Raw genomic sequence first — 20,309 nt, 5'->3', positions numbered from 1 at the left:
GTTTTTGTTTTAAATATGATTATACATTACCTAAGTAATTAATGCTAATTTGAGCACACATTTTTTTTTTATCATTCTTTAGAAATTCCATTTGATAGTGAGATCATTTGGGTTCTTGAAGAAAGAAAATAGGAAGCAAAAGAAAGGAGAAAACCAAAGAGATCAGCTGCGAAGAAACAGTTGAAGAAGCATGGAAGGGCCTCAGATGGAACAAAGCACAAGAGAATATAAAGAGGCAGAGTTAAGCCAATATATATTGATTAATTGTAAAGACGGTGACATATTTGTCAATCTCAGACACTTGACTTTTAGTAGAAATGAATGATATGTTGTACATGTTAACTGTATTTCTTTCAAAAACATAATTCATACGCGTGAGCGCGGCCCTTCGCATGCACGTATGCGCATGCAAAGAGGCTAGTAATCAATTATTGGATATACCATAACACTAGTGTACCAAAGTGAATGCAATTAATTAATAGCTGTACTACTGTAAATATGGTTTCATACACATGTATACCGCTTTAAGCTCAGTCCAAATCAATAATAACAACCTCTACCCTTCATAGTAACTGTTAATTAGTACGCTGCATCAAAAGCTAAGTATTGCTGTGTCTAACTGAAAATATAATGAGTAAACGACATAATCACACACCAACAGATATAGGGTATTTTGGACATTTTCATAATCGACGTGTGGGTTCAGGTCTTCAGGATGAGAGTTATGTCAACTTTAGAAGTACAAGGTCATAGGGAGAAAGCACTGAACGTGGGTGAGTGTACGTTCATGCAAATTTGTTTTATAAAAGTTATGTGAAAACTCTGTCAAATCTTAAGAGGTGTTTGAACTTTAATAATACACACCAATCAGTTTTGTAGCTCAATGATTATTCTTTTGACCCTTTTTGTGCTTTACAGCATGGAACAGATGAATGCTTGATCAACACAATTGAGGCCTGCACCATCACCATCTATCCTAATGTGGTAAAGCCGTAAAGCTTATTGAACAACAGACTTCAAATACTTTGTTCCAAACATATATGTACAGATGACACTTGAACTTTAGTTTGGTTACTAATTATGATGGATTAATTCTAATGCAGAATCGGCATTTTACATTCATCCACTGCGTTGAGAGGCTCACGTTGCAGAACAAACACAGTAAATGGGCCGATTGCTTTGAAATGTCGAAGTTGGGGACTGTACCTATCGATTGCTACAACAGTGGATATGGCAATCAGGTCAGTTCACTTTCAATCCTATTTTGTTCTTGCTGTTTATGAACTGCTTCATCATTTGAGACTTGACAAAATTAATCTTCATGCATGGATTGGCAATTTGGCATTGATGCATAGATTGAAACAAAATATGCAAAGGAAACTGCTCAGCTTAATCCACCACATAGATTTGTGCCGTGGCTGGTTGTCAATAATAAACCACTTGCAGAGGTTAGTCAAATCACATATCGGATTGCTTAATTCCTCATTTTTGTCCCCCTCATGACCAATTTTCTCTATGTAGGACTACGGAAATTTTATGGCCTATATCTGTAAGGCATACAAAGGAAAATCGCCAGAAGCTTGCAGATCCATTCGCTACAAGACTGAATCAATTGGAAATGAAAAATCGATTCCTCAAGTTTGCCTAGCAGAACAACGAAGAAACTCTACATCTTAAGCCCAAGGACCAGACGATGTGGCAAGAAGTTTTTATTGACATTCCATATGATAATTGAACCTAATGTTCATTTATAGGACATAATTGAAGCTGGCCTATAATGTAATATGGTGTTCTTATGTTTTGTGTGTGTTTTCAACCCATGTTTGTTACTGCATGCTTAATTATTATTGTCAAAATCTGAGGGCTTTTCACTGCCACCATCATGTATTTATGATTGAGATGATTAAATTATGCAAACTGATAGGAGCAGGTAGGTGTGGCATCAATGAGTGATTGATCTATAACCCTGCTGATGCTGATGTTGATGCTGATGATGCTGCTCTCTAGGTGATCTTAGCTCTAATTAGCCTTTAAGATATGCACACATGGTTGGATGACTTTTTTGCCCAAAATTCTATAACAGGGGGCATTCATTTTCTGCAGAAACTTGTCCAAAGATATGATTATGATCTGGCCATCATTAATATCAGAGTACCAAACCCAACAAAAGAAATTAAAAGATAAGAGGGAAACTACTTACTACTACATATGTACAACACTTCTGAAACAGATCTCAACCTCAAAAATGGCCTCTACTCTATTCTTCACTTGTCTCATTACCTGTTCAGTGTTCTTGCTTACTATTCCTTGTTATGTTGCTAATCAAAAAGTTACTCTCTCGCTTTACTATGACTCTTTGAGCACATCTTGTGCTACCTTGATCATCGTCAAGAATCTTGCTAAGATTTTCGACGATGATCTCATCACCATTCTCAATCTCATATTGGTTCCTTGGGGTGATGCATACGCCAACAAATCGAACAACAGCACCGCTTTCTGTCAGGTTTATATTGATCACTTTTTCTACCAACTTCATTGGTTCAAAGTTTCTGCAACATTATTTATGAAATCATTAATGGTGCATATGTTCTTCCTTCTATGTAAATTTCACAGCATAGGCCAGATGGGTGCAAGTTGAATTTTCTGGAAGCATGCGCTATCGATGTTATGCATGATGTAGTGAGATAATATGAGTTAATAAAGGTTATCAATTTATTGAATTAGAAATGGTTTTGAAATTTGAGTTTGTGATGCAGAACAAGCACTTTGCTTTGATTTACTGTATAGAATTTTTTGCCATAGAGGGAAGGCACAAGGAGTGGGAAACTTGCTTCAGTTCATTGGGACTGCCTAAGAAACCCACTTTGGATTGCTACAACAGTTCAAATGCAACAAAGGTTCCATATTTAATCCTATCTACAAGGATTCATGATGATTAAGTTGTCCATTATGTTTGACATTGTTGGATTAGTGCAGCTTGAACAAAACTATGGCAATGAAACCATGCACCTCAATCCACCTCTAAAGTTTGTACCATGGCTGGTTCTGAATGATCAACGTATTGGAAATGTTGGTCCTCTCTCTCTCTCTCTCTCTCTCTCTCTCTCTCTCTCTCTCTCTCTTTCTCAGATCCCTCTTTTCTCCATCTCCCGTTTTTTCTCACACGCGTTCGATCTCTCTCTTTGAATAAAAATTAACTTTTGTCTTAATGAAATGCAGGACTATGAAAATTTTGCTGGCTATGTGTGCAAGGCTTACAAAGGTAACATTGTGCCCATGGCATGTCAGTCTGTACATTTGAAGCAGAAGACAGAATAGACACACTCCACACAAGCAATCAAATCAACCAGAATCAAGCCTCAATCCAGGATCATTAATCCATCCAACCAAAGTCGATATCTTTACCAGCAAATCAGATAGCATATGAAGGTTTCCATAGAAAATAGATGTGCAACTTGGGGAGAGTAGAGTTCTGCTTCTAGTTATCAAGGTTAGATTTCTCTAAAATTTTGGACAATACGTAAAAATGGCAACGTCTTGAAAGCAGGCAGCGAGTAAAGGAATATGGTGCAGAATCTCAGACAAGAGATTTCATTTAGGTAAGGTGGGATAGCAAATTAAACTTGAACAGCTAGTGAAAGCACCCGAGTGCAACAGAGTATAACCAAGTACAGTCCGGTTTTCGAATCATTATTCGCACAACCCCTTGCTTATATAGCATCAAGGAAAAGAATTTCGTTACAATTTGTTGGTTCTGAATCCCTTTCACTAGACTGCCCAAACGACAACTATACTTCTAGATCCTTCCTAGCAGTAGCACAAACATGAAGATTGTGAAGAGTGAAACAAGAACTCGGCAGATTGCAATGAATAAATAGAACTCGGCGCTTTCAACTATGATTTGGGTTTTACATGCTTCTTTTGCAAATACAGATATAGGCTATATAAAAATAAATATAAGATTAAGTAACAAATAAATAAACAAGGACAATCTCAATGAAACAAAAACAAATTCTAAAAATATTTGTGTAAAGAATCAGCTGGGCAGGAGTCCAAAAATGAAAAGTACTTGTTTCCTCATTCCATTCCCTTGCCTTGAGCTTTTTCCCTTTCCAGCCAAAACTGAGTCTACTACCTCTTCTAAACTTTAGTTGCTCCATGTTCAACATCCTTCACAGTAGTGGTATCCAGTCCTGCCTTCAAAAGTTCAATTTCCTCTTCTGTCATGCTGGTTTTTGAATGGGACACGGGTTTGCCAGACTGCTTTTCTGCCTCGACAGCCCAACTATAAATCACCATGCCAACGACTGCAAGAATCATCCCCATAATGTTCTTGAAAGTGAGCTCTGAATCAAAGAGAAGCCACCCTAATGTGAGGACACATACTGTTTTCATGTGACCTAAAACCTGGAATGAAACAGCAGAGAAACGTCCAATACAGAGGTACTGGCTAATATTGCAAAACACAGCCAAGGTGCACGAAAGAAGAATGAATGCCTGCAGACTCACGCATCACAGCTTGAATGTCAGGATATACAAGAGCAAACAAAACCAAAATAGTAAAGCACTAAAAGGATAAAGTGCTTACAATGGCACCAGAAGACATCTTATAGTCTGTTATGAATGTACCACTAAGGATGTAATCAATGAATGGGCCGAGAATGAGTAGAGAAATGGCTTGAATTGGAGCAGTCTTACTCAGCAATTCAAAGGATCCAACTGAATGTTTCTTTTGAAGAGACCCAATAGACTGTTAACAGATGAACAATATAAATACCATGAATTAAGATAGTCGCTCCACAAATACATGAAAAATTTGAAATGAATATTGAACCAAAGTTGTTTGTGTAATGGAACAAATAACCAGAATTAAAACACCAGACAACCAATGACTTGAGCATCTTAAAAATGCTTCTCCAATCTTATTAATATATGGACATAAATTGGAAAAAAATAAACACTCACAATTTGCTGGAAAGAAGTGGACAAAACTGCTAGGCAGGCGCATATGAAGCCTTTGAGGTTAACTTTTACATCAGTCACGGTACAAACACCAACACCTATAACCACAACCACAACAGACATTTTAACCTCCTTGGAATACTGCTTGTTGTTAAGAATCCATTCCATCTCACAAACCACGGGAATCATGCTCAACTTCGAAATATGCACCAAAACCACATAGAGATCACTAGATCACTTCACAGGTAAGTATGAAGGTGGCTACTAGCAAGTGGCAAATAACAGCATATGCATCCATCACAATGTGGAAACAATTATGTGATACCTGGTAAAAGCCGACACAGTTGAGCATGAGGCTGAAGTTCATGGCGGTGATGGAGACATTGGCAACGATGGAGAACCAAAGAAGCTCCCAAAAGGGAACATGCTTGGAGGCAGAATAACCGCTAGCATTGGAGATGAGGCCAACGAGTGCAGTTACAGAAAAATGGAACCCAGTTAAAGTGGTGGCTGAAAAAAAACACCAAACACAAAAACCACACTTATTCATCATTACTCTCTCTGCTCTTCCAATCAAAAATACACAAATCGGAATCAAGCCATCAACTTTTTTGGTCAATAGTTTTACATGCTCAGTTTTGTCACCAGTGAACTATATCTAACAAAAGCTCCTACTTCTCGTAGCGAGGTCTTCAAGGCCTCTCAAGAATGATCTAGTTGCAAGGTGCTCCGATGCATATGTCATGAAAGATGCCAAGATTAGGCCTCCACAACCATTAAACCTAAATTGTTGATAGGAGCATAAAATGCGACGAATTTATAGTTTAATCATTTACCTATGAAGCATGGATACTCCAAAAATCTGACTATGGTGTATCGTATCCGTATCCGATACGGATACGGGTTGGATACGCGTTGGGTGCGTATCTGAGACCTTCAATACGTATCGTTGACTATGTAGTGGTGTTAACCATGGGGATACATCTTGGATACGTGCTGACCTATTTTTGGATACGTTTTGGGGGGTATTCTTGACAAATTTTTTTTTTGACTTTGTCAAGGGGAACCCAAAGGCTTCCTAGGCCCAAGATAAACCCCTTCGGCGCATGTGAAATGCTCCAACTGTGCATTGCAGCACAGTGCCTCGCCACTTTGACAGCTTCGGGGTTCGAAGCTAGGTTGGGGAGCACACCCAACTAGGCAAGAACCACTAAGCCACTTGCAGTGGTTTTATTCTTGACAAATTGAATCAATTAAAACCTAAAACATACCACAGCCGCACTTAGTCTCCAGTTCTCTCTTCGCGTCTCTGTTCTCTCCTTCTTCACTGCTTCGTCAACGAAAGGGTCGACCAGGACGTATGTTCAGATTGAAAGCTTGAAGGTTGAAGCTCTGTGGGTTGAAGGCTTGAAGCTTGAAGGTCGATCTCCAGATTTTTTAATCATCTTATATCAATTGGTTTGATTGTTATTATCCCGTGGCAGCAACCATATATTATTAAAGCTTGAAGGTCGTTTTGGAGTAGGGGTTGTTAATTGTTATTGATTGTTATTATAAATTGATTGAACTTTTTGTTAAGTAATTTAATCATTGGACTTATGTTTTGTATGATTGTTTTAATATGCCATCATTTTATATGCAATATTCATCATTTTATCATTGCAAATGCCATCATTTTATAGGCAATATTCAACAGATACATTTATTAACACCATATATATATATATACTAGCGTTCTTTATACATGCTCCTACATGTGTAATACTTTTTTTTTTTAAGAAAATAAAAAAAATAAATGAGATAAAACAATTATTGCAGAGAGAATAGTGGGAGAGAAAAGTGGGGGTTGTGGGATAATTTCTTTTTAATTTTTGTAATGAAAATTCATTTTGTAATTGTTATATTTACCCTTGTGATTTAATTTATTCTCAAAATCTTTTAATCTTTCAGGGTTAAATCTATCAAATTTTTTGTTTTGGGCTAACAAAACCTCTTTTCTTAATAATAGTATAGATATATATATATATATATATATATATATATATATATATATATATATATATATATATATATATATATTATTTTAGAAAACGTATCCGAAATGTATCGTATCCTGTTTTTTTTGAAAAAAAACGTATCCACGTATCGCACCCCGTACCCGTGTCAGTGCATCATAGTCCTTTACACTTTTGCTTAGTTATTTTGTTAAAAAGATCAAACTAACTTTGTTATTTTCTTAGGAGGTTTGTGGATCAACCATGGAAAAATAGGAGCTCAATTGTGGCAAGTTAAGGCTCAGATATATAATAGTGATGCAAAAGATGAAGGAAAACCATTTATGTGGTCAGAAACAATAAGGGAGGCTTGTGGAAAAATTCGTGCAAAACAGTTGCTGAGAAGCAGAAAATGAAAACTGGAATCTGTCTTATTTTCTTCTGTATTTGGACCCCATTTTGAAGATATTTTGAGGGCACCATGGCAGCAATTCTTGACTACATTTGAAAACCAGATATTTCACTATAATAAAGCCAAATCAAGTGGTCATAATAGTCAAGGATGAAGTCAGAAACGTTGCACAAAGCAGGCCTCCTGATCAGCTTTCCACCTTCACTCTTATCTATGAAGCATATTGGAGCTGTCTTTTGGAGACTTTCTTGGAAAGTCTTTTGGAAGGTTATTGTTTGGACGTCAATAAATGATGCCATAGGGCATTATAGGCCTAAGAAACTTTCAGAAAGATAGCTACAAGGTCTGTGTACAAGCCCATAAATTTGACCAGAAGATAAGGAAAATCTGGAAATTTCTGACAGACCTTATCTTGAAGGCTTTTCAAGGCTGCTTTTGGGCAGCAAGTTAAGGGGATTTTTAGAAGAATTTTGCACAATCTTAAAGGTCAACATCAAGGCTGTTATCTTGCTGAAAATCACATTCAAAGCTGAAATGAAACCTAGTTAAAAGAATGGCTAAAAAGGCAATCCTAAGTGAGGCAGATAAGTGAGTCACCTTCTTTATCTCTTGGCAGATTGTTTTGAGGCTTCTTGGGGATTCTTTGCTGAGTTGTATACGTTTTATATGAGCTGTTAGCATGCTTTATATCAGCTGTAAAGGATCTACAAGTCAAAGAATTCAGCCTAAGAAGAGAAATTCAAATTGAACAAGTAAACAACCTTGATCTAATTGCAAGAGTGCCCTTGAACTTGCAACTCCTATATAAAAGGGCCTCCTTCCACATTTTAAAGGGTGACCAACCACATACAGACCATATCACATAATCGGAATCAAAAACACAAAGGAGTTCATGAAAAAGGAAGACAACAAAAATCAGAAATTGAGAAAAATACGATCAACGATCGATCTTTAAAATGTGGTTGGTCACCCTTTAAAATGTGGAAGGAGACCCTTTTATATAGGAGTTGCAAGTTCAAGGGCACTCTTGCAATTAGATCAAGTTTGTTTACTTGTTCCATTTGAATTTCTCTTCTTAGGCTGAATTCTTTGACTTGTAGATCATTTACAGCTGATATAAAGCATGCTAACAGCTCATATAAAACGTATACAACTCAGCAAAAAATCCCCAAGAAGCCTCAAAACAATCTGCCAAGAGATAAAGAAGGTGACTCACTTATCTGCCTCACTTAGGATTGCCTTTTTAGCCCTTCTTTTAACTAGGTTTCATTTCAGCTTTGAATGTGATTTTCAGCAAGATAACAGCCTTGATGTTGACCTTTAAGAGTGTGTAAAATTCTTCTAAAAATCCCCTTAACTTGCTGCCCAAAAGCAGCCTTGAAAAGCCTTCAAGATAAGGTCTGTCAGAAATTTCCAGATTTTCCTTATCTTCTGGTCAAATTTATGAGCTTGTACACAGACCTTGTAGCTATCTTTCTGAAAGTTTCTTAGGCCTATAATGCCCTATGGCATCATTTATTGACGTCCAAACAATAACCTTCCAAAAGACTTTCCAAGAAAGTCTCCAAAAGACAGCTCCAATATGCTTCATAGATAAGAGTGAAGGTGGAAAGCTGATCAGGAGGCCTGCTTTGTGCAATGTTTCTGACTTCATCCTTGACTATTATGACCACTTGATTTGGCTTTATTATAGTGAAATATCTGGTTTTCAAATGTAGTCAAGAATTGCTGCCATGGTGCCCTCAAAATATCTTCAAAATGGGGTCCAAATACAGAAGAAAATAAGGCAGATTCCAGTTTTCATTTTCTGCTTCTCAGCAACTGTTTTGCACGAATTTTTCCACAAGCTTCCCTCATTGTTTCTGACCACATAAATGGTTTTCCTTCATCTTTTGCATCACTATTATATATCTGAGCCTTAACTTGCCACAATTGAGCTCCTATTTTTCCATGGTTGATCCACAAACCTCCCAAGAAAATAACAAAGTTAGTTTGATCTTTTTAACAAAATAACTAAGCAAAAGTGTAAAGGATTAAACTATAAATTCGTCGCATTTTATGCTCCTATCACCTGTCAAAGATTATATAAATCTGTCAGTTCTTGCTCCTTAAAGTGTGAGCCCACAAAACAAGCAACTGGATAATGCACTTCAGGTCTTTACATCAGAGGATGGAACATGAGTACAAAATTGGCTCATGAATGAAGACTGTTAAAGACTACAATGACAGATACAACTTTAAGAGCTGGTACCATGAGTGATAAGGTTATGCTATTAAGTCACATGAATTTAATGTATCAATCCCATTGACATATGCTTAAAATCATTTCAAAAGGATCAATATTGCAACTGCAACTCAAATTTTCCGTAGGGTAAACCAACAATATTCTTAGCACTGACATCAATAATTTGGTCGAGCAAATTACCTTAAAAATAGAGCAGTGATACCAAAAAGACATGGCAAAGATGGAACAAACCCACCAAACTCAACTATGGAAACTAGTTTCAGCATCCAACAAATATAGACAAGATGACCAACTCCAAGTATAATCAACAAAGAATTAACAGAGTAAAAGAAATGGTCTTGCATAATACAACAATTCAAAATAAATACAAACACTTCAGTAAGGATGTAATCAGAAACCAAGAGTTCCAAGAGTATTAACATAGAAAGCATGCAGCTATGTGGATTTGAAGAAGGCAATGTTACCTGCTACCAGCTTTAGAAAACCCAATTAAACCCATGATAAAGTGAAAAACCATCAATCTAACAAATGTTAGTTACAATGTTTGTCACTAACCAATTTAGAAATGTTCCTACACGACCCAACTCTTTCCCAAAAACTTGTTCTATTCTAAGCAAATGGCAGCTGTTACATACAATACATACATCTCCTAAATCTTTCCTCAGAACCTGTATGAAACAACAAATAGGTAAATTACAAAAAGCCTAAGCCTTCAATTGGGCAATCTAAGATAGTGATCCAACCAAATTTGTGCACAAGTTGACATACTAAACCAGAAAAATGCTCAAATTGATGGAAACAAAGATACACAAAACTAGAGTCCAAAAACGTGAATTAAGAAAGTGAAGCAATGAACCCCTAGTATCATCATTGCTAACCTGCATTTATGGCTTTCTGCATCGAACATGTATATATCACAACAAATGAAGCAAGAACACACAAACAAAAGACAAAACAAAACTGCTCAGAAACAAATGATCAGTAAAGAATCCCTATGTTACTCCTTCATTTTGATAGTTACAGCTTTGTTTAAAAGTATATAAAATAAACTTTCATTCTGTTGGAAAGTTAAGAATCCCTATGTTCAGTTTGTGAACAAGTTTGAGTAAAGGAAACTATTGAAATCAAATGAAACAAACAGAAACATAGTGACAATTGAAGAATTTCCTGATGCAGACCCTCAAATTCGAAAAATCATAACTTACTCTAGAAAACTCCTTTTTATGAGATTTTAATTCTGAATAGATCTTTAAGATGTCTACTGAAACTTTCATGAAGACACCAACTTCAAATACCCAGCCGAAATGTACAGTTTTTAGTAAAAAAGCAACTGGGTCAAAAACAACAGATTGCAGACCTCTGTTTTTGGCCTCAAAATTAACCACTACATCTTAAATGAAATAGTACGAAACTAAACAGATATCAAGCTTACATTATAAGATTTCAACACATGCAAATGGTTTCTGTAATGAGGGTCTAGATCAAAGGATATGGTTGCTCGAAGTTAACTAAACGATTATATGCAGAAACTTGTTCTAGCTTTCTCCAATGCCTACAAACTAATGTTTGAGGTTACTGCTCGGTCTAAGGTTGTTAAACTGATGCATATAGGTTCTTTGATCAATGAAATCTCTTGTTGTGAAGTCAAAATAAGAATTCCAACCCAAACAGCAACCTAACAATTTGCTCAGGACACCCACTTTTAGAAAGCCAAGTTTCTTATCATCTTAATTTGTTTCTATGCTTGCATTCTGTTTGAAAATCATTTAGGTTACTAACTGTGCAGAAGCTTAAACCAATTTAGACAAGCCATACATTTATGGCTTTCTGCATCGAACATGTATATATCACAACAAATGAAGCAAGAACACACAAACAAAATAGTTAAAAGATATCTCATAAACTTAATCTGAACAAAATAGTCTCTGTAAATTCTGTTGTACTTTTCGACAAACCAAAACAAAGCCCTCCACTTCAGAAACTTTCTCCCCTTTTGCCTTTCCACAAATCTGATCAAAACCAGCAAAACCAAACTCTCAAATGTTCACTTTTGCTTCTGAAATCAATCTAGCATAGATCAGTGGCTCATATAACAAGTTTCCATTCCTGTGAACATCTCTAAGCATAATGTCCACCAATAAATATAGTGACTCAATACTTGTTGGTCCTTTAGAATCTGATATCATTTACATAACCATGTGATCCTTCAAAACTCAAATGCCTATGTCTACAGCCAAACCCCACAGAACTTCCTCCTTACGTACAACTGTTTTGATATTCCAGTATATAATAATTTACGAAGCAACTTTCCACCTATATATAATTATATACTAATAAACATACATATTATCCCAAGTAGAAATCAAGCCATGATCAGAATGTTCATTAAATATTTCCTTCCGAGTCATTTTGGAATTTCAACCGAATTCAAACATTACTCTTTAGTTGCCCAGAACACAACAGATCAAACATTACTCTTTACTTGCCCAGAACACAACATAATTCAATCTGAAAGTTCCATTGCTGACACATGTTCAACTTCTACTGAGTCAAAAGGGGATCAACACAAGTTAAAAGGGTCCAGAAAAATCACCAAAACAAAATCAATTTCAATTGCACATCACAACACCCAGTACATATATGCTACAAATCACAATCTCTACCACTCATATTCAAAACCCATAACGAAATTGATGTCAAGTATTCATCAAACTTTGAAACTGAAATAGATTAAAAACGAACCGGAATCAAATTGCCAAGCAGCCTTGCTTGCTCAAAAGGGTCTGAGGGCGACGAGTAATAGCTTCAACCCAGAAAGGGTAGAGACCGGTATTATACAAGTTTCATTAATCCACAGTCACCAGCGCCACAGTGATTTCGGGCTTCTGGCTTGGTTGAGCGTGCTTCTGCTTTTCGACGGAAGCCACAGCAGCTGCTTCTGAAAAAAGCTACTCAAAATTTTGGTCTCTTCTGCTTATAAGTGGCAAACGCAGCCTGGGGCCACCCCACAACCCAACCCAAGCGATGGTCTAATTAGTAATTACCCACCCACCCACCATAAAAGTAGAGACAGTTACAAAAGCATTCAGTACAGTATAACTCCCAATGGAACAAATATAGTTGTTTACATATAAACCACACAGTCAGTCACAGAGTCTCAAGCCCTGCTGTCACCTGCCTGTGATCTGATCTGATCTCCCAAATGGGTTTTACCAGACTCTTCTTCCTCCTTTTGGTCTTAAACCCATCTCAATCTTATGCTGCTGAGAATGTGAGTGTGACTCTCTACTACGAGACTCTGTGTCCATACTGTGCCGATTTCATAGTGAACCATTTGGCCAACATCTTCCAGAATGGGCTCATCTCCATCGTCAATCTCAGAATGGTCCCTTGGGGCAACGCTGGGCTCAATTCCGACGGCTCCTTCTCCTGCCAGGTCAGCTTTCTCTCTTGTTCCAGCTGCTAGCTAGCTAGCTCCCTCATTGATTGTCTGTTTAGTCCTGCTCTATGACGTCGTTCTTAGTAATGTTTTTGTGTCCGCCGCCTTATCTTTTCATCTTTTAAATTACATACATGCCCATCCCTCCTATGTTAAATCTTATTTTACAATTTTACTTCTGTACTTGTAGAATTTACATTTACATAGAATCACTGAAATGTCCAGCTAGTTTAATCAAACGACATAATCACACACCAACAGATATAGGGTATTTTGGACATTTTCATAATCCACGTGTGGGTTCAGGTCTTCAGGATGAGAGTTATATATATGTCAACTTTAGAAGTACAAGGTCATAGTGAGAAAGCACTGAACGTGGGTGAGTGAGTGTGTTCATGCAAATTTGTTTATTTATAAAAAAGTTATGTGAAAACTCTGTCAAATCTTAAGAGGTGTTTGAACTTTAATAATACACCAATCAGTTTATTTGTAGCTCAATGATTATTCTTTTGACCCTTTTTGTGCTTTACAGCATGGAACAGATGAATGCGTGATCAACACAATTGAGGCCTGCACCATCACCATCTATCCTAATGTGGTAAAGCTTATTGAACATGCAGATCGACTTCAAACACTTTGTTCCAAACATGTACAGATGACACTTGAACTTTGGTTTGGTTACTAGCTAATTATGATGGATTAATTGTAATGCAGAATCGCCATTTTACATTCATCCACTGCGTTGAGAGGCTCACGTTGCAGAACAAACACAGTAAATGGGCCGATTGCTTTGAAATGTCGAACTTGGGGACTGTACCTATCGATTGCTACAACAGTGGATATGGCAATCAGGTCAGTTCGCTTTCAATCCTATTTTGTTCTTGCTGTTTATGAACTGCTTCATCATTTGAGACTTGACAACAAAATTAATCTTCATGGATTGGCAATTTGGCATTGATGCATAGATTGAAACAAAATATGCAAAGGAAACTGCTCAGCTTAATCCACCACATAGATTTGTGCCGTGGCTGGTTGTCAATAATAAACCACTTGCAGAGGTTAGTCAAATCACATTTCGGATTGCTTAATTCCTCATTTTTGTCCCCCTCATGACCAGTTTTCTCTATGTAGGACTACGGAAATTTTATGGCCTATATCTGTAAGGCATACAAAGGAAAATCGCCAGAAGCTTGCAGATCCATTCGCTACAAGACTGAATCAATTGGAAATGAAAAATCGATTCCTCAAGTTTGCCTAGCAGAACAACGAAGAAACTCTACATCTTAAGCCCAAGGAGCAGACGATGTGGCAAGAAGTTTATATTGACATTCCATATGATAATTGAACCTAATGTTCATTTATAGGACATAATTGAAGCTGACCTATAATGTAATATGGTCTGACATTGTGTTCTTATGTTTTGTGTGTGTTTTCAACCCATGTTTGTTACTGCATGCTTAATTATTATTGTCAAAATCTGAGGGCTTTTCACTGCCACCATCATGTATTTATGATTGAGATGATTAAATTATGCAAACTGATAGTAGCAGGTAGGTGTGGCATCAATGAGTGATTGATCTATAACCCTGCTGATGCTGATGCTGCTGCTCTCTAGGTGATCATAGCTCTAATTAGCCTTGAAGATATGCACACATGGTTGGATGACTTTTTTGCCCAAAATTCTATAACAGGGAGCATTCATTTTCTGCAGAAACTTGTCCAAAGATATGATTACGATCTGGCCATCATTAATATCAGAGTACCAAACCCAACAAAAGAAATTAAAAGAGAAGAGGGAAACTACTTATATATGTAGTAGTATGTACAACACTTCTGAAACAGATCTCAACCTCAAAAATGGCCTCTGCTCTATTCTTCACTTGTCTCATTACCTGTTCAATGTTCTTGCTTACTATTCCTTGTTATGTTGCTAATCAGAAAGTTACTCTCTCGCTTTACTATGACTCTTTGAGCACATCTTGTGCTACCTTCATCGTCAAGAATCTTGCTAAGATTTTCAATGATGATCTCATCACCATTCTCAATCTCAGACTGGTTCCTTGGGGTGATGCATACGCCAACAAATCGAACAACAACACCTCTTTCTGTCAGGTTTATATTGATCACTTTTTCTACCAACTTCATTGGTTCAAAGTTTCTGCAACATTATTTATGAAATCATTAATGGTGCATATGTTCTTCCTTCTATGTAAATTTCACAGCATAGGCCAGATGGGTGTAAGTTGAATTTTCTGGAAGCATGCGCTATCGATGTTATGCATGATGTGGTGAGATAATATGAGTTTCAAATAAAGGTTATCAATTTATTGAATTAGAAATGGTTTTGAAATTTGAGTTTGTGATGCAGAACAAGCACTTTGCTTTGATTTACTGCATAGAATTTCAGGCCATAGACGGAAGGCACAAGGAGTGGGAAACTTGCTTCAGTTCATTGGGACTGCCTAAGAAACCCAATTTGGATTGCTACAACAGTTCAAATGCAACAAAGGTTCCATATTTAATCCTATCTACAAGGATTCATGATGATTAAGTTGTCCATTATGCAACAGTTCAAATGTTTGACATTATGCTTGAACAAAACTATGGCAATGAAACCATGCACCTCAATCCACCTCTAAAGTTTGTACCATGGTTGGTTCTGAATGATCAACCTATTGGAAATGTTGGTCCTCTCTCTCTCTCTCAGATCCCTCTTTCCTCCATCTCCCGTTTTTTCTCACACACGTTCGATTTCTCTCTTTGAATCAAAATTGTCTTAATGAAATGCAGGACTATGAAAATTTTGCTGGCTATGTTTGCAAGGCTTACAAAGGTAACATTGTGCCCATGGCATGTCAGTCTGTACATTTGAAGCAGAAGACAGAATAGACACACTCCACACAAGCAATCAAATCAACCAGAATCAAGCCTCAATCCAGGATCATTAATCCATCCAACCAAAGTCGATATCTTTACCAACAAATCAGATTGCATATGAAGGTTTCCATAACAAAGAGATGTGCAACTTGGGGAGAGTAGAGTTCTGCTTCTAGTTATCAAGGTCAGATTTCTCTATAATTTTGGACAATACGTAAAAATGGCAACGTCTTGAAAGCAGGCAGCGAGTAAAGGAATATGGTGCAGAATCTCAGACACGAGATTTCATTTAGGTAAGGTGGGATAGCAAATTAAACTTGATCAGCTAGTGAAAGCACCCGAGTGCAACAGAGTATAACCAAGCACAGTCAGGTTTTCGAATAATTATTCGCACAAACCTTTGCTTATATAGCATGAAGGAAAAGAATTGCGTTACAATTTGTTGGTTCTGAATCCCTTTCACTAGAGACTGCCCAAACGACAACTATACTTCTAGATCCTTCCTAGCAGTAGCACAAACATGAAGATTGTGAAGAGTGAAACAAGAACTCGGCAGATTGCAATGAATAAATAGAACTCGGCGCTTTCAACTATGATTTGGGTTTTACATACTTCTTTTGCTAATACAGATATAGGCTATATAAAAATAAATATAAGATTAAGTAACAAATAAATAAACAAGGACAATCTCAATGAAACAAAAACATATTCTAAAAATATTTGTGTAAAGAGTCAGTTGGGCAGGAGTCCAAAAATGAAAAGTACTTGTTTCCTCATTCCATTCCCTTGCCTTGAGCTTTTTCCCTTTCCAGCCAAAAATGAGTCTACTACCTCTTCTAAACTTTAGTTGCTCCATGTTCAACATCCTTCACAGTAGTGGTATCCAGTCCTGCCTTCAATAGTTCAACATCCAACAAATTTTGATCACGTTATTGTACCCTTGAGAGCCATAATGTTGTCTCACCGTCTTGACTCTTGAGTGGGGAAGATGAGAAGAATTGTTTTTGTTCACTACAACAAAGTTGGGCTTTAGACACCATTATTAATGGTGTGAGTTGGGCTTCATACCACCAATCAATGGTGTGTAAAGGCAATAGGCACGGTCCAGTCACTATTATTATAAAAGTTGGTATAGTTGGCGTGACATATACCCATGGGCTCACTATCAGTTTTTTGGTGACTCAATTTATGAATACTGTTCATGCATTGGTGACTATGATTCAACCCACCAATGTTGTGATTGGTGGAGAGAGCTTTGGTTGGTTGACTAGTCAACAATAGAATATTTGAATTTGAATTTAATTGTTATATATTTCATCGACTGATCTCAAACCCAGTTACCCGTAAAGATGCAAGTCTAGAGCATAACCATGTCAAACAATTCAAAGGTTCAAGCTTTCAAGCAGGCAGCCCACCATTAATTATTGCCAGTATAATACGAAAACAACTGATCAAACCCATTCACTGATAAATTTCGACGGATCAAACCCGACGTTCTGTGCAGATAATTAAAGACGCGGTTGGTTCTCTCACTATCTAGCTAGCTGGCCTTGACTTTGGTATCATGCAAGCTTCCTTCTGCTATGTATCTCAGCTCTCCAGTCTGAACTCTATTAAATTGCTGAGAGTTCTCAGTACTGCCTCTCATTACTGTATGGTACACACATTAATAAACTAGCTTATTAATTTATTCATGGTTTCTACGTAAAATGTGGAATAATACCATATGATCTAGGGGTGGGCGTCCGAACCCGAAAAACCCGACCCGAACCGAGCCAAAAAGCTTGAATCGGTTCAGTTTTAATGTTGAAAATATCGATTCGGTCTAGGGCCCGACCCAAAGATATTATCTCAGTTCGGTCTCGGGCCTCAAATTTGTAGAGACCGAAAGCCCGAACCCGACCCGAAATACCCTGAGTTGCCACTTGTCTATCTATGATTGGGTGTTATATTAATATATTAAATATTTTTAGAAAAAGAAAATTCGGTAAAACTCGAGACTAACCCTAAAGAGAACCCGATCTCAGCCTCTCAATCTCTCACTCTCTCAGCCTCCATCAGTTGATCAGTTCCTCTCTCTCTCAGCCTTCACTCCTCCGCGGCTCCGCGGCTCCGCTAGTCTTCGTCTGTGAAATCCGCCACTCTCCCTCCAGATCTCAGACTGTCTCAGACTCTCAGAGACTTTCGAGGTCAACCATCACGCACTGGAGCAGAGGAGCAGCGGAGCTTGTCGTCGGGGACGTTGGAGCCCAGGGCCTTGAGGACATTGTCGAGCTCCGAGGTTGAGATCTTTCAGTCGCCGTTGGAGTCGAAGCTCTTGAAGACGCGGTGGACCTCGTCGAGTCGTCGGTCACGACGTGTTTGGACTTTGGAGTCGGCGACTGGTGGTTAATTTTTTCCATTGAAGTTTGGTTGGTTCTGCAATCTCTTGTGTTATTGTGTTAATTTGATGCTAGATTATATATTCTCCTACTGAATCTGAATGCAGCCATATTCTCCTACTGAATCTGATTATCTGGACTGGATGTGTTCTCATTTTTGCAAGCAAGTCCTATACTTTGAATCTTTAATGGCTTCTCAAAATTCATCGCACAGTGTGAAGAATTTGGATTGTTTTCTGTTGGACAATGTATATTATGTATTCTTGACTCTTGAGTTTGTGTTGTAAAGTGTAAACTGTGGGTAAACTTGATTATTGAAAATTGATTACAGTTATGAGTTTATTTCACAGCATTATAATTTGATATGCATTCCAGTCTTACAGGTGCCAAAATGAGTGGGAAATCTGCTAGAAGTCCAAAAGTTCCAAAATTGTCTTTGGAAAACTGGCAAAATAGGCTAGCTGATGAACAGGGCATTTTGGGCCCGAAAAGCCCGAAAACCGAACCGGCCCGAATGGGTTCGGTTTCTGTCAGTTTTCATTTCAGAAAAAGCCCGAACCGACAGTATCGGGTTCGGTCTCGGTCTCACTAATTTTCGGGCCCGACCCGAGCCCAGCCCTAATATTATGATCCGTTATGGATCTATTTCTTAATATCAATAATGACAGCTTATTCATCAGCTCCATGCCTTCATGCCATAGCTTGCCCCAAAACAGCAGCTCCATCGACTCTTGGCTAATTAATTAGTTCATTCATTAATTGCCCATGCATTTATATATTTAACTAGTTCATTCTGATAGTTGAAGGTATCAGAAGAGGGAAAGTCGTGTAATTATTGTCCCCTAATTAAGAAAAATGATGTCACTTGGAGATACATTGGACGAGAGTCACGAGACCATGGTTATATCGAGAAGAACAATACTGAAATACCATCGCACCGTCTAAAACTTACATCAATCGGACAGGATTTTTAGTCAAACAATCCCACACAAGGCCCTCTTAGTGGAAGATGGAGTGAGTCTATGGAGGCTTGGACTTTTCTTATAAGCAGATTAAATTTATATGACTTCTCGTCAAGTTGAGCTAACTTGCATTCCGCGGCTTATGCCTCCTTCCTTGCGTTTACTTTTCATGTGCCATAATGCCTAGGCGTTCAGCACCCACTTCCTATTTATTTAGTTCCCCAATCTCGATCTATATATACTCCCCCGTCATTCATTCACTCCATCCATTCATTCATTCATTCATTTCATACTTTCTTTTCATTTCACAAAACAAAGTACTGCAGAAGCTTTATTAAATTAGAACTAGCTCGATGATGATGAGTAGCATTGTGAAGAAGCTCTTGTTCTGTGGAGCAAAAGGGTTTCCCTCCATTTCAGACTCAGACGACTCTCGAGTAGTGCCTATGACACAAGCCGGTCAAGTCCGTGTGTGTGTTGGAAGAGACATTGATCTGATGTGCAAGTTTGAGATGGAAGCCAATTACCTAAACCACCCACTCTTCCAGAGTCTACTGGAGCTCTCCGCCGAGCAAGAGTTCAGTTATTCCTACGATGGAGCCCTAAGAATAGCGTGTGATGTCGATCTGTTCCACTATCTTCTTCATCTCTTTGAAACCAGCAATCCCTCCGCCCATTACATGGAGCTTTCCGATCTCATTTCCAAGTTCTACGCTAGTGCTATCTACAATTAGACCCGGTTCTGCTGCTGCCTGACATTTCTAAGCCTCTGGATTTTTTGACTGGGGATTGATAATGTAATGTAGATAGCCATTCTTTCTTATACATTGATTCTTTTGTAATCTCATACTTCCATCTTCAAAAACTGAAGACTAAATTGTATACATCAAATTTTAGTGATACAAAAATAACGCCAGCAATTAGTTGGTTTGTGAGCAAGAAAGTTCGAGGCTTGAAATTTTTTCCATTCGATTAATGTTTGCCCTGAAAGAAGAAAAATAATAATAATATATAGAATTCAAATGTGACAGATATAT

At 37.7% G+C, this 20,309-nt stretch overlaps 6 protein-coding genes across 8 annotated transcripts; 5 read left to right on the top strand and 1 right to left on the bottom strand.

Annotated features, from left to right (window-relative positions):
* The first annotated feature begins 715 nt into the window (after positions 1-715).
* On the top strand, positions 716-1,757 carry LOC133744602 (gamma-interferon-responsive lysosomal thiol protein-like). Its single transcript, XM_062172684.1, has 5 exons — positions 716-769; positions 919-984; positions 1,104-1,241; positions 1,356-1,448; positions 1,522-1,757. Exons 1-5 carry the CDS (start codon positions 716-718, stop codon positions 1,675-1,677), a joined length of 507 nt encoding a protein of 168 aa, XP_062028668.1. The 3' UTR covers positions 1,678-1,757.
* Positions 1,758-2,245: 488 nt separating this feature from the next.
* On the top strand, positions 2,246-2,688 carry LOC133744601 (gamma-interferon-responsive lysosomal thiol protein-like). The gene is made up of 2 exons (XM_062172683.1): positions 2,246-2,503; positions 2,614-2,688. The coding sequence occupies exons 1-2, from the start codon at positions 2,246-2,248 to the stop codon at positions 2,686-2,688; spliced, it is 333 nt and encodes a 110-aa protein (XP_062028667.1).
* A 1,165-nt stretch (positions 2,689-3,853) lies between these two features.
* Positions 3,854-6,926, bottom strand: LOC133742831 (UDP-rhamnose/UDP-galactose transporter 1-like). 3 transcript variants are annotated; one of them, XM_062170515.1, is made up of 5 exons: positions 6,234-6,926; positions 5,288-5,472; positions 4,966-5,157; positions 4,589-4,750; positions 3,854-4,497 (listed from the first exon to the last, which is right to left on the bottom strand). In XM_062170515.1, the coding sequence occupies exons 2-5, from the start codon at positions 5,327-5,329 to the stop codon at positions 4,141-4,143; spliced, it is 753 nt and encodes a 250-aa protein (XP_062026499.1). In that variant the 5' UTR covers positions 5,330-5,472; positions 6,234-6,926; the 3' UTR covers positions 3,854-4,140. The 3 variants fall into 3 exon arrangements, with proteins under 3 accessions (XP_062026499.1, XP_062026497.1, XP_062026496.1); XM_062170513.1 differs by lacking the exon at positions 6,234-6,926 and adding an exon at positions 5,591-6,227; XM_062170512.1 differs by lacking the exon at positions 6,234-6,926 and having other exon boundaries at positions 5,288-6,227.
* Positions 6,927-12,721: 5,795 nt separating this feature from the next.
* LOC133742832 (gamma-interferon-responsive lysosomal thiol protein-like) lies at positions 12,722-14,555 on the top strand. The gene is made up of 5 exons (XM_062170516.1): positions 12,722-13,049; positions 13,585-13,650; positions 13,767-13,904; positions 14,018-14,110; positions 14,184-14,555. Exons 1-5 carry the CDS (start codon positions 12,816-12,818, stop codon positions 14,337-14,339), a joined length of 687 nt encoding a protein of 228 aa, XP_062026500.1. The 5' UTR covers positions 12,722-12,815; the 3' UTR covers positions 14,340-14,555.
* A 336-nt stretch (positions 14,556-14,891) lies between these two features.
* LOC133742833 (gamma-interferon-responsive lysosomal thiol protein-like) lies at positions 14,892-16,852 on the top strand. The gene is made up of 4 exons (XM_062170517.1): positions 14,892-15,164; positions 15,275-15,340; positions 15,421-15,735; positions 15,843-16,852. Exons 1-3 carry the CDS (start codon positions 14,910-14,912, stop codon positions 15,601-15,603), a joined length of 504 nt encoding a protein of 167 aa, XP_062026501.1. The 5' UTR covers positions 14,892-14,909; the 3' UTR covers positions 15,604-15,735; positions 15,843-16,852.
* Positions 16,853-19,625: 2,773 nt separating this feature from the next.
* On the top strand, positions 19,626-20,006 carry LOC133744600 (uncharacterized). Its single transcript, XM_062172682.1, has one exon. The coding sequence runs from the start codon at positions 19,626-19,628 to the stop codon at positions 20,004-20,006; it is 381 nt and encodes a 126-aa protein (XP_062028666.1).
* Positions 20,007-20,309: the final 303 nt, after the last annotated feature.

Source organism: Rosa rugosa, chromosome 4, assembly GCF_958449725.1.
Source record: "Rosa rugosa chromosome 4, drRosRugo1.1, whole genome shotgun sequence".
Taxonomy (NCBI): domain Eukaryota; kingdom Viridiplantae; phylum Streptophyta; class Magnoliopsida; order Rosales; family Rosaceae; genus Rosa; species Rosa rugosa.
This window is presented reverse-complemented; position numbering and strand designations above follow the sequence as displayed.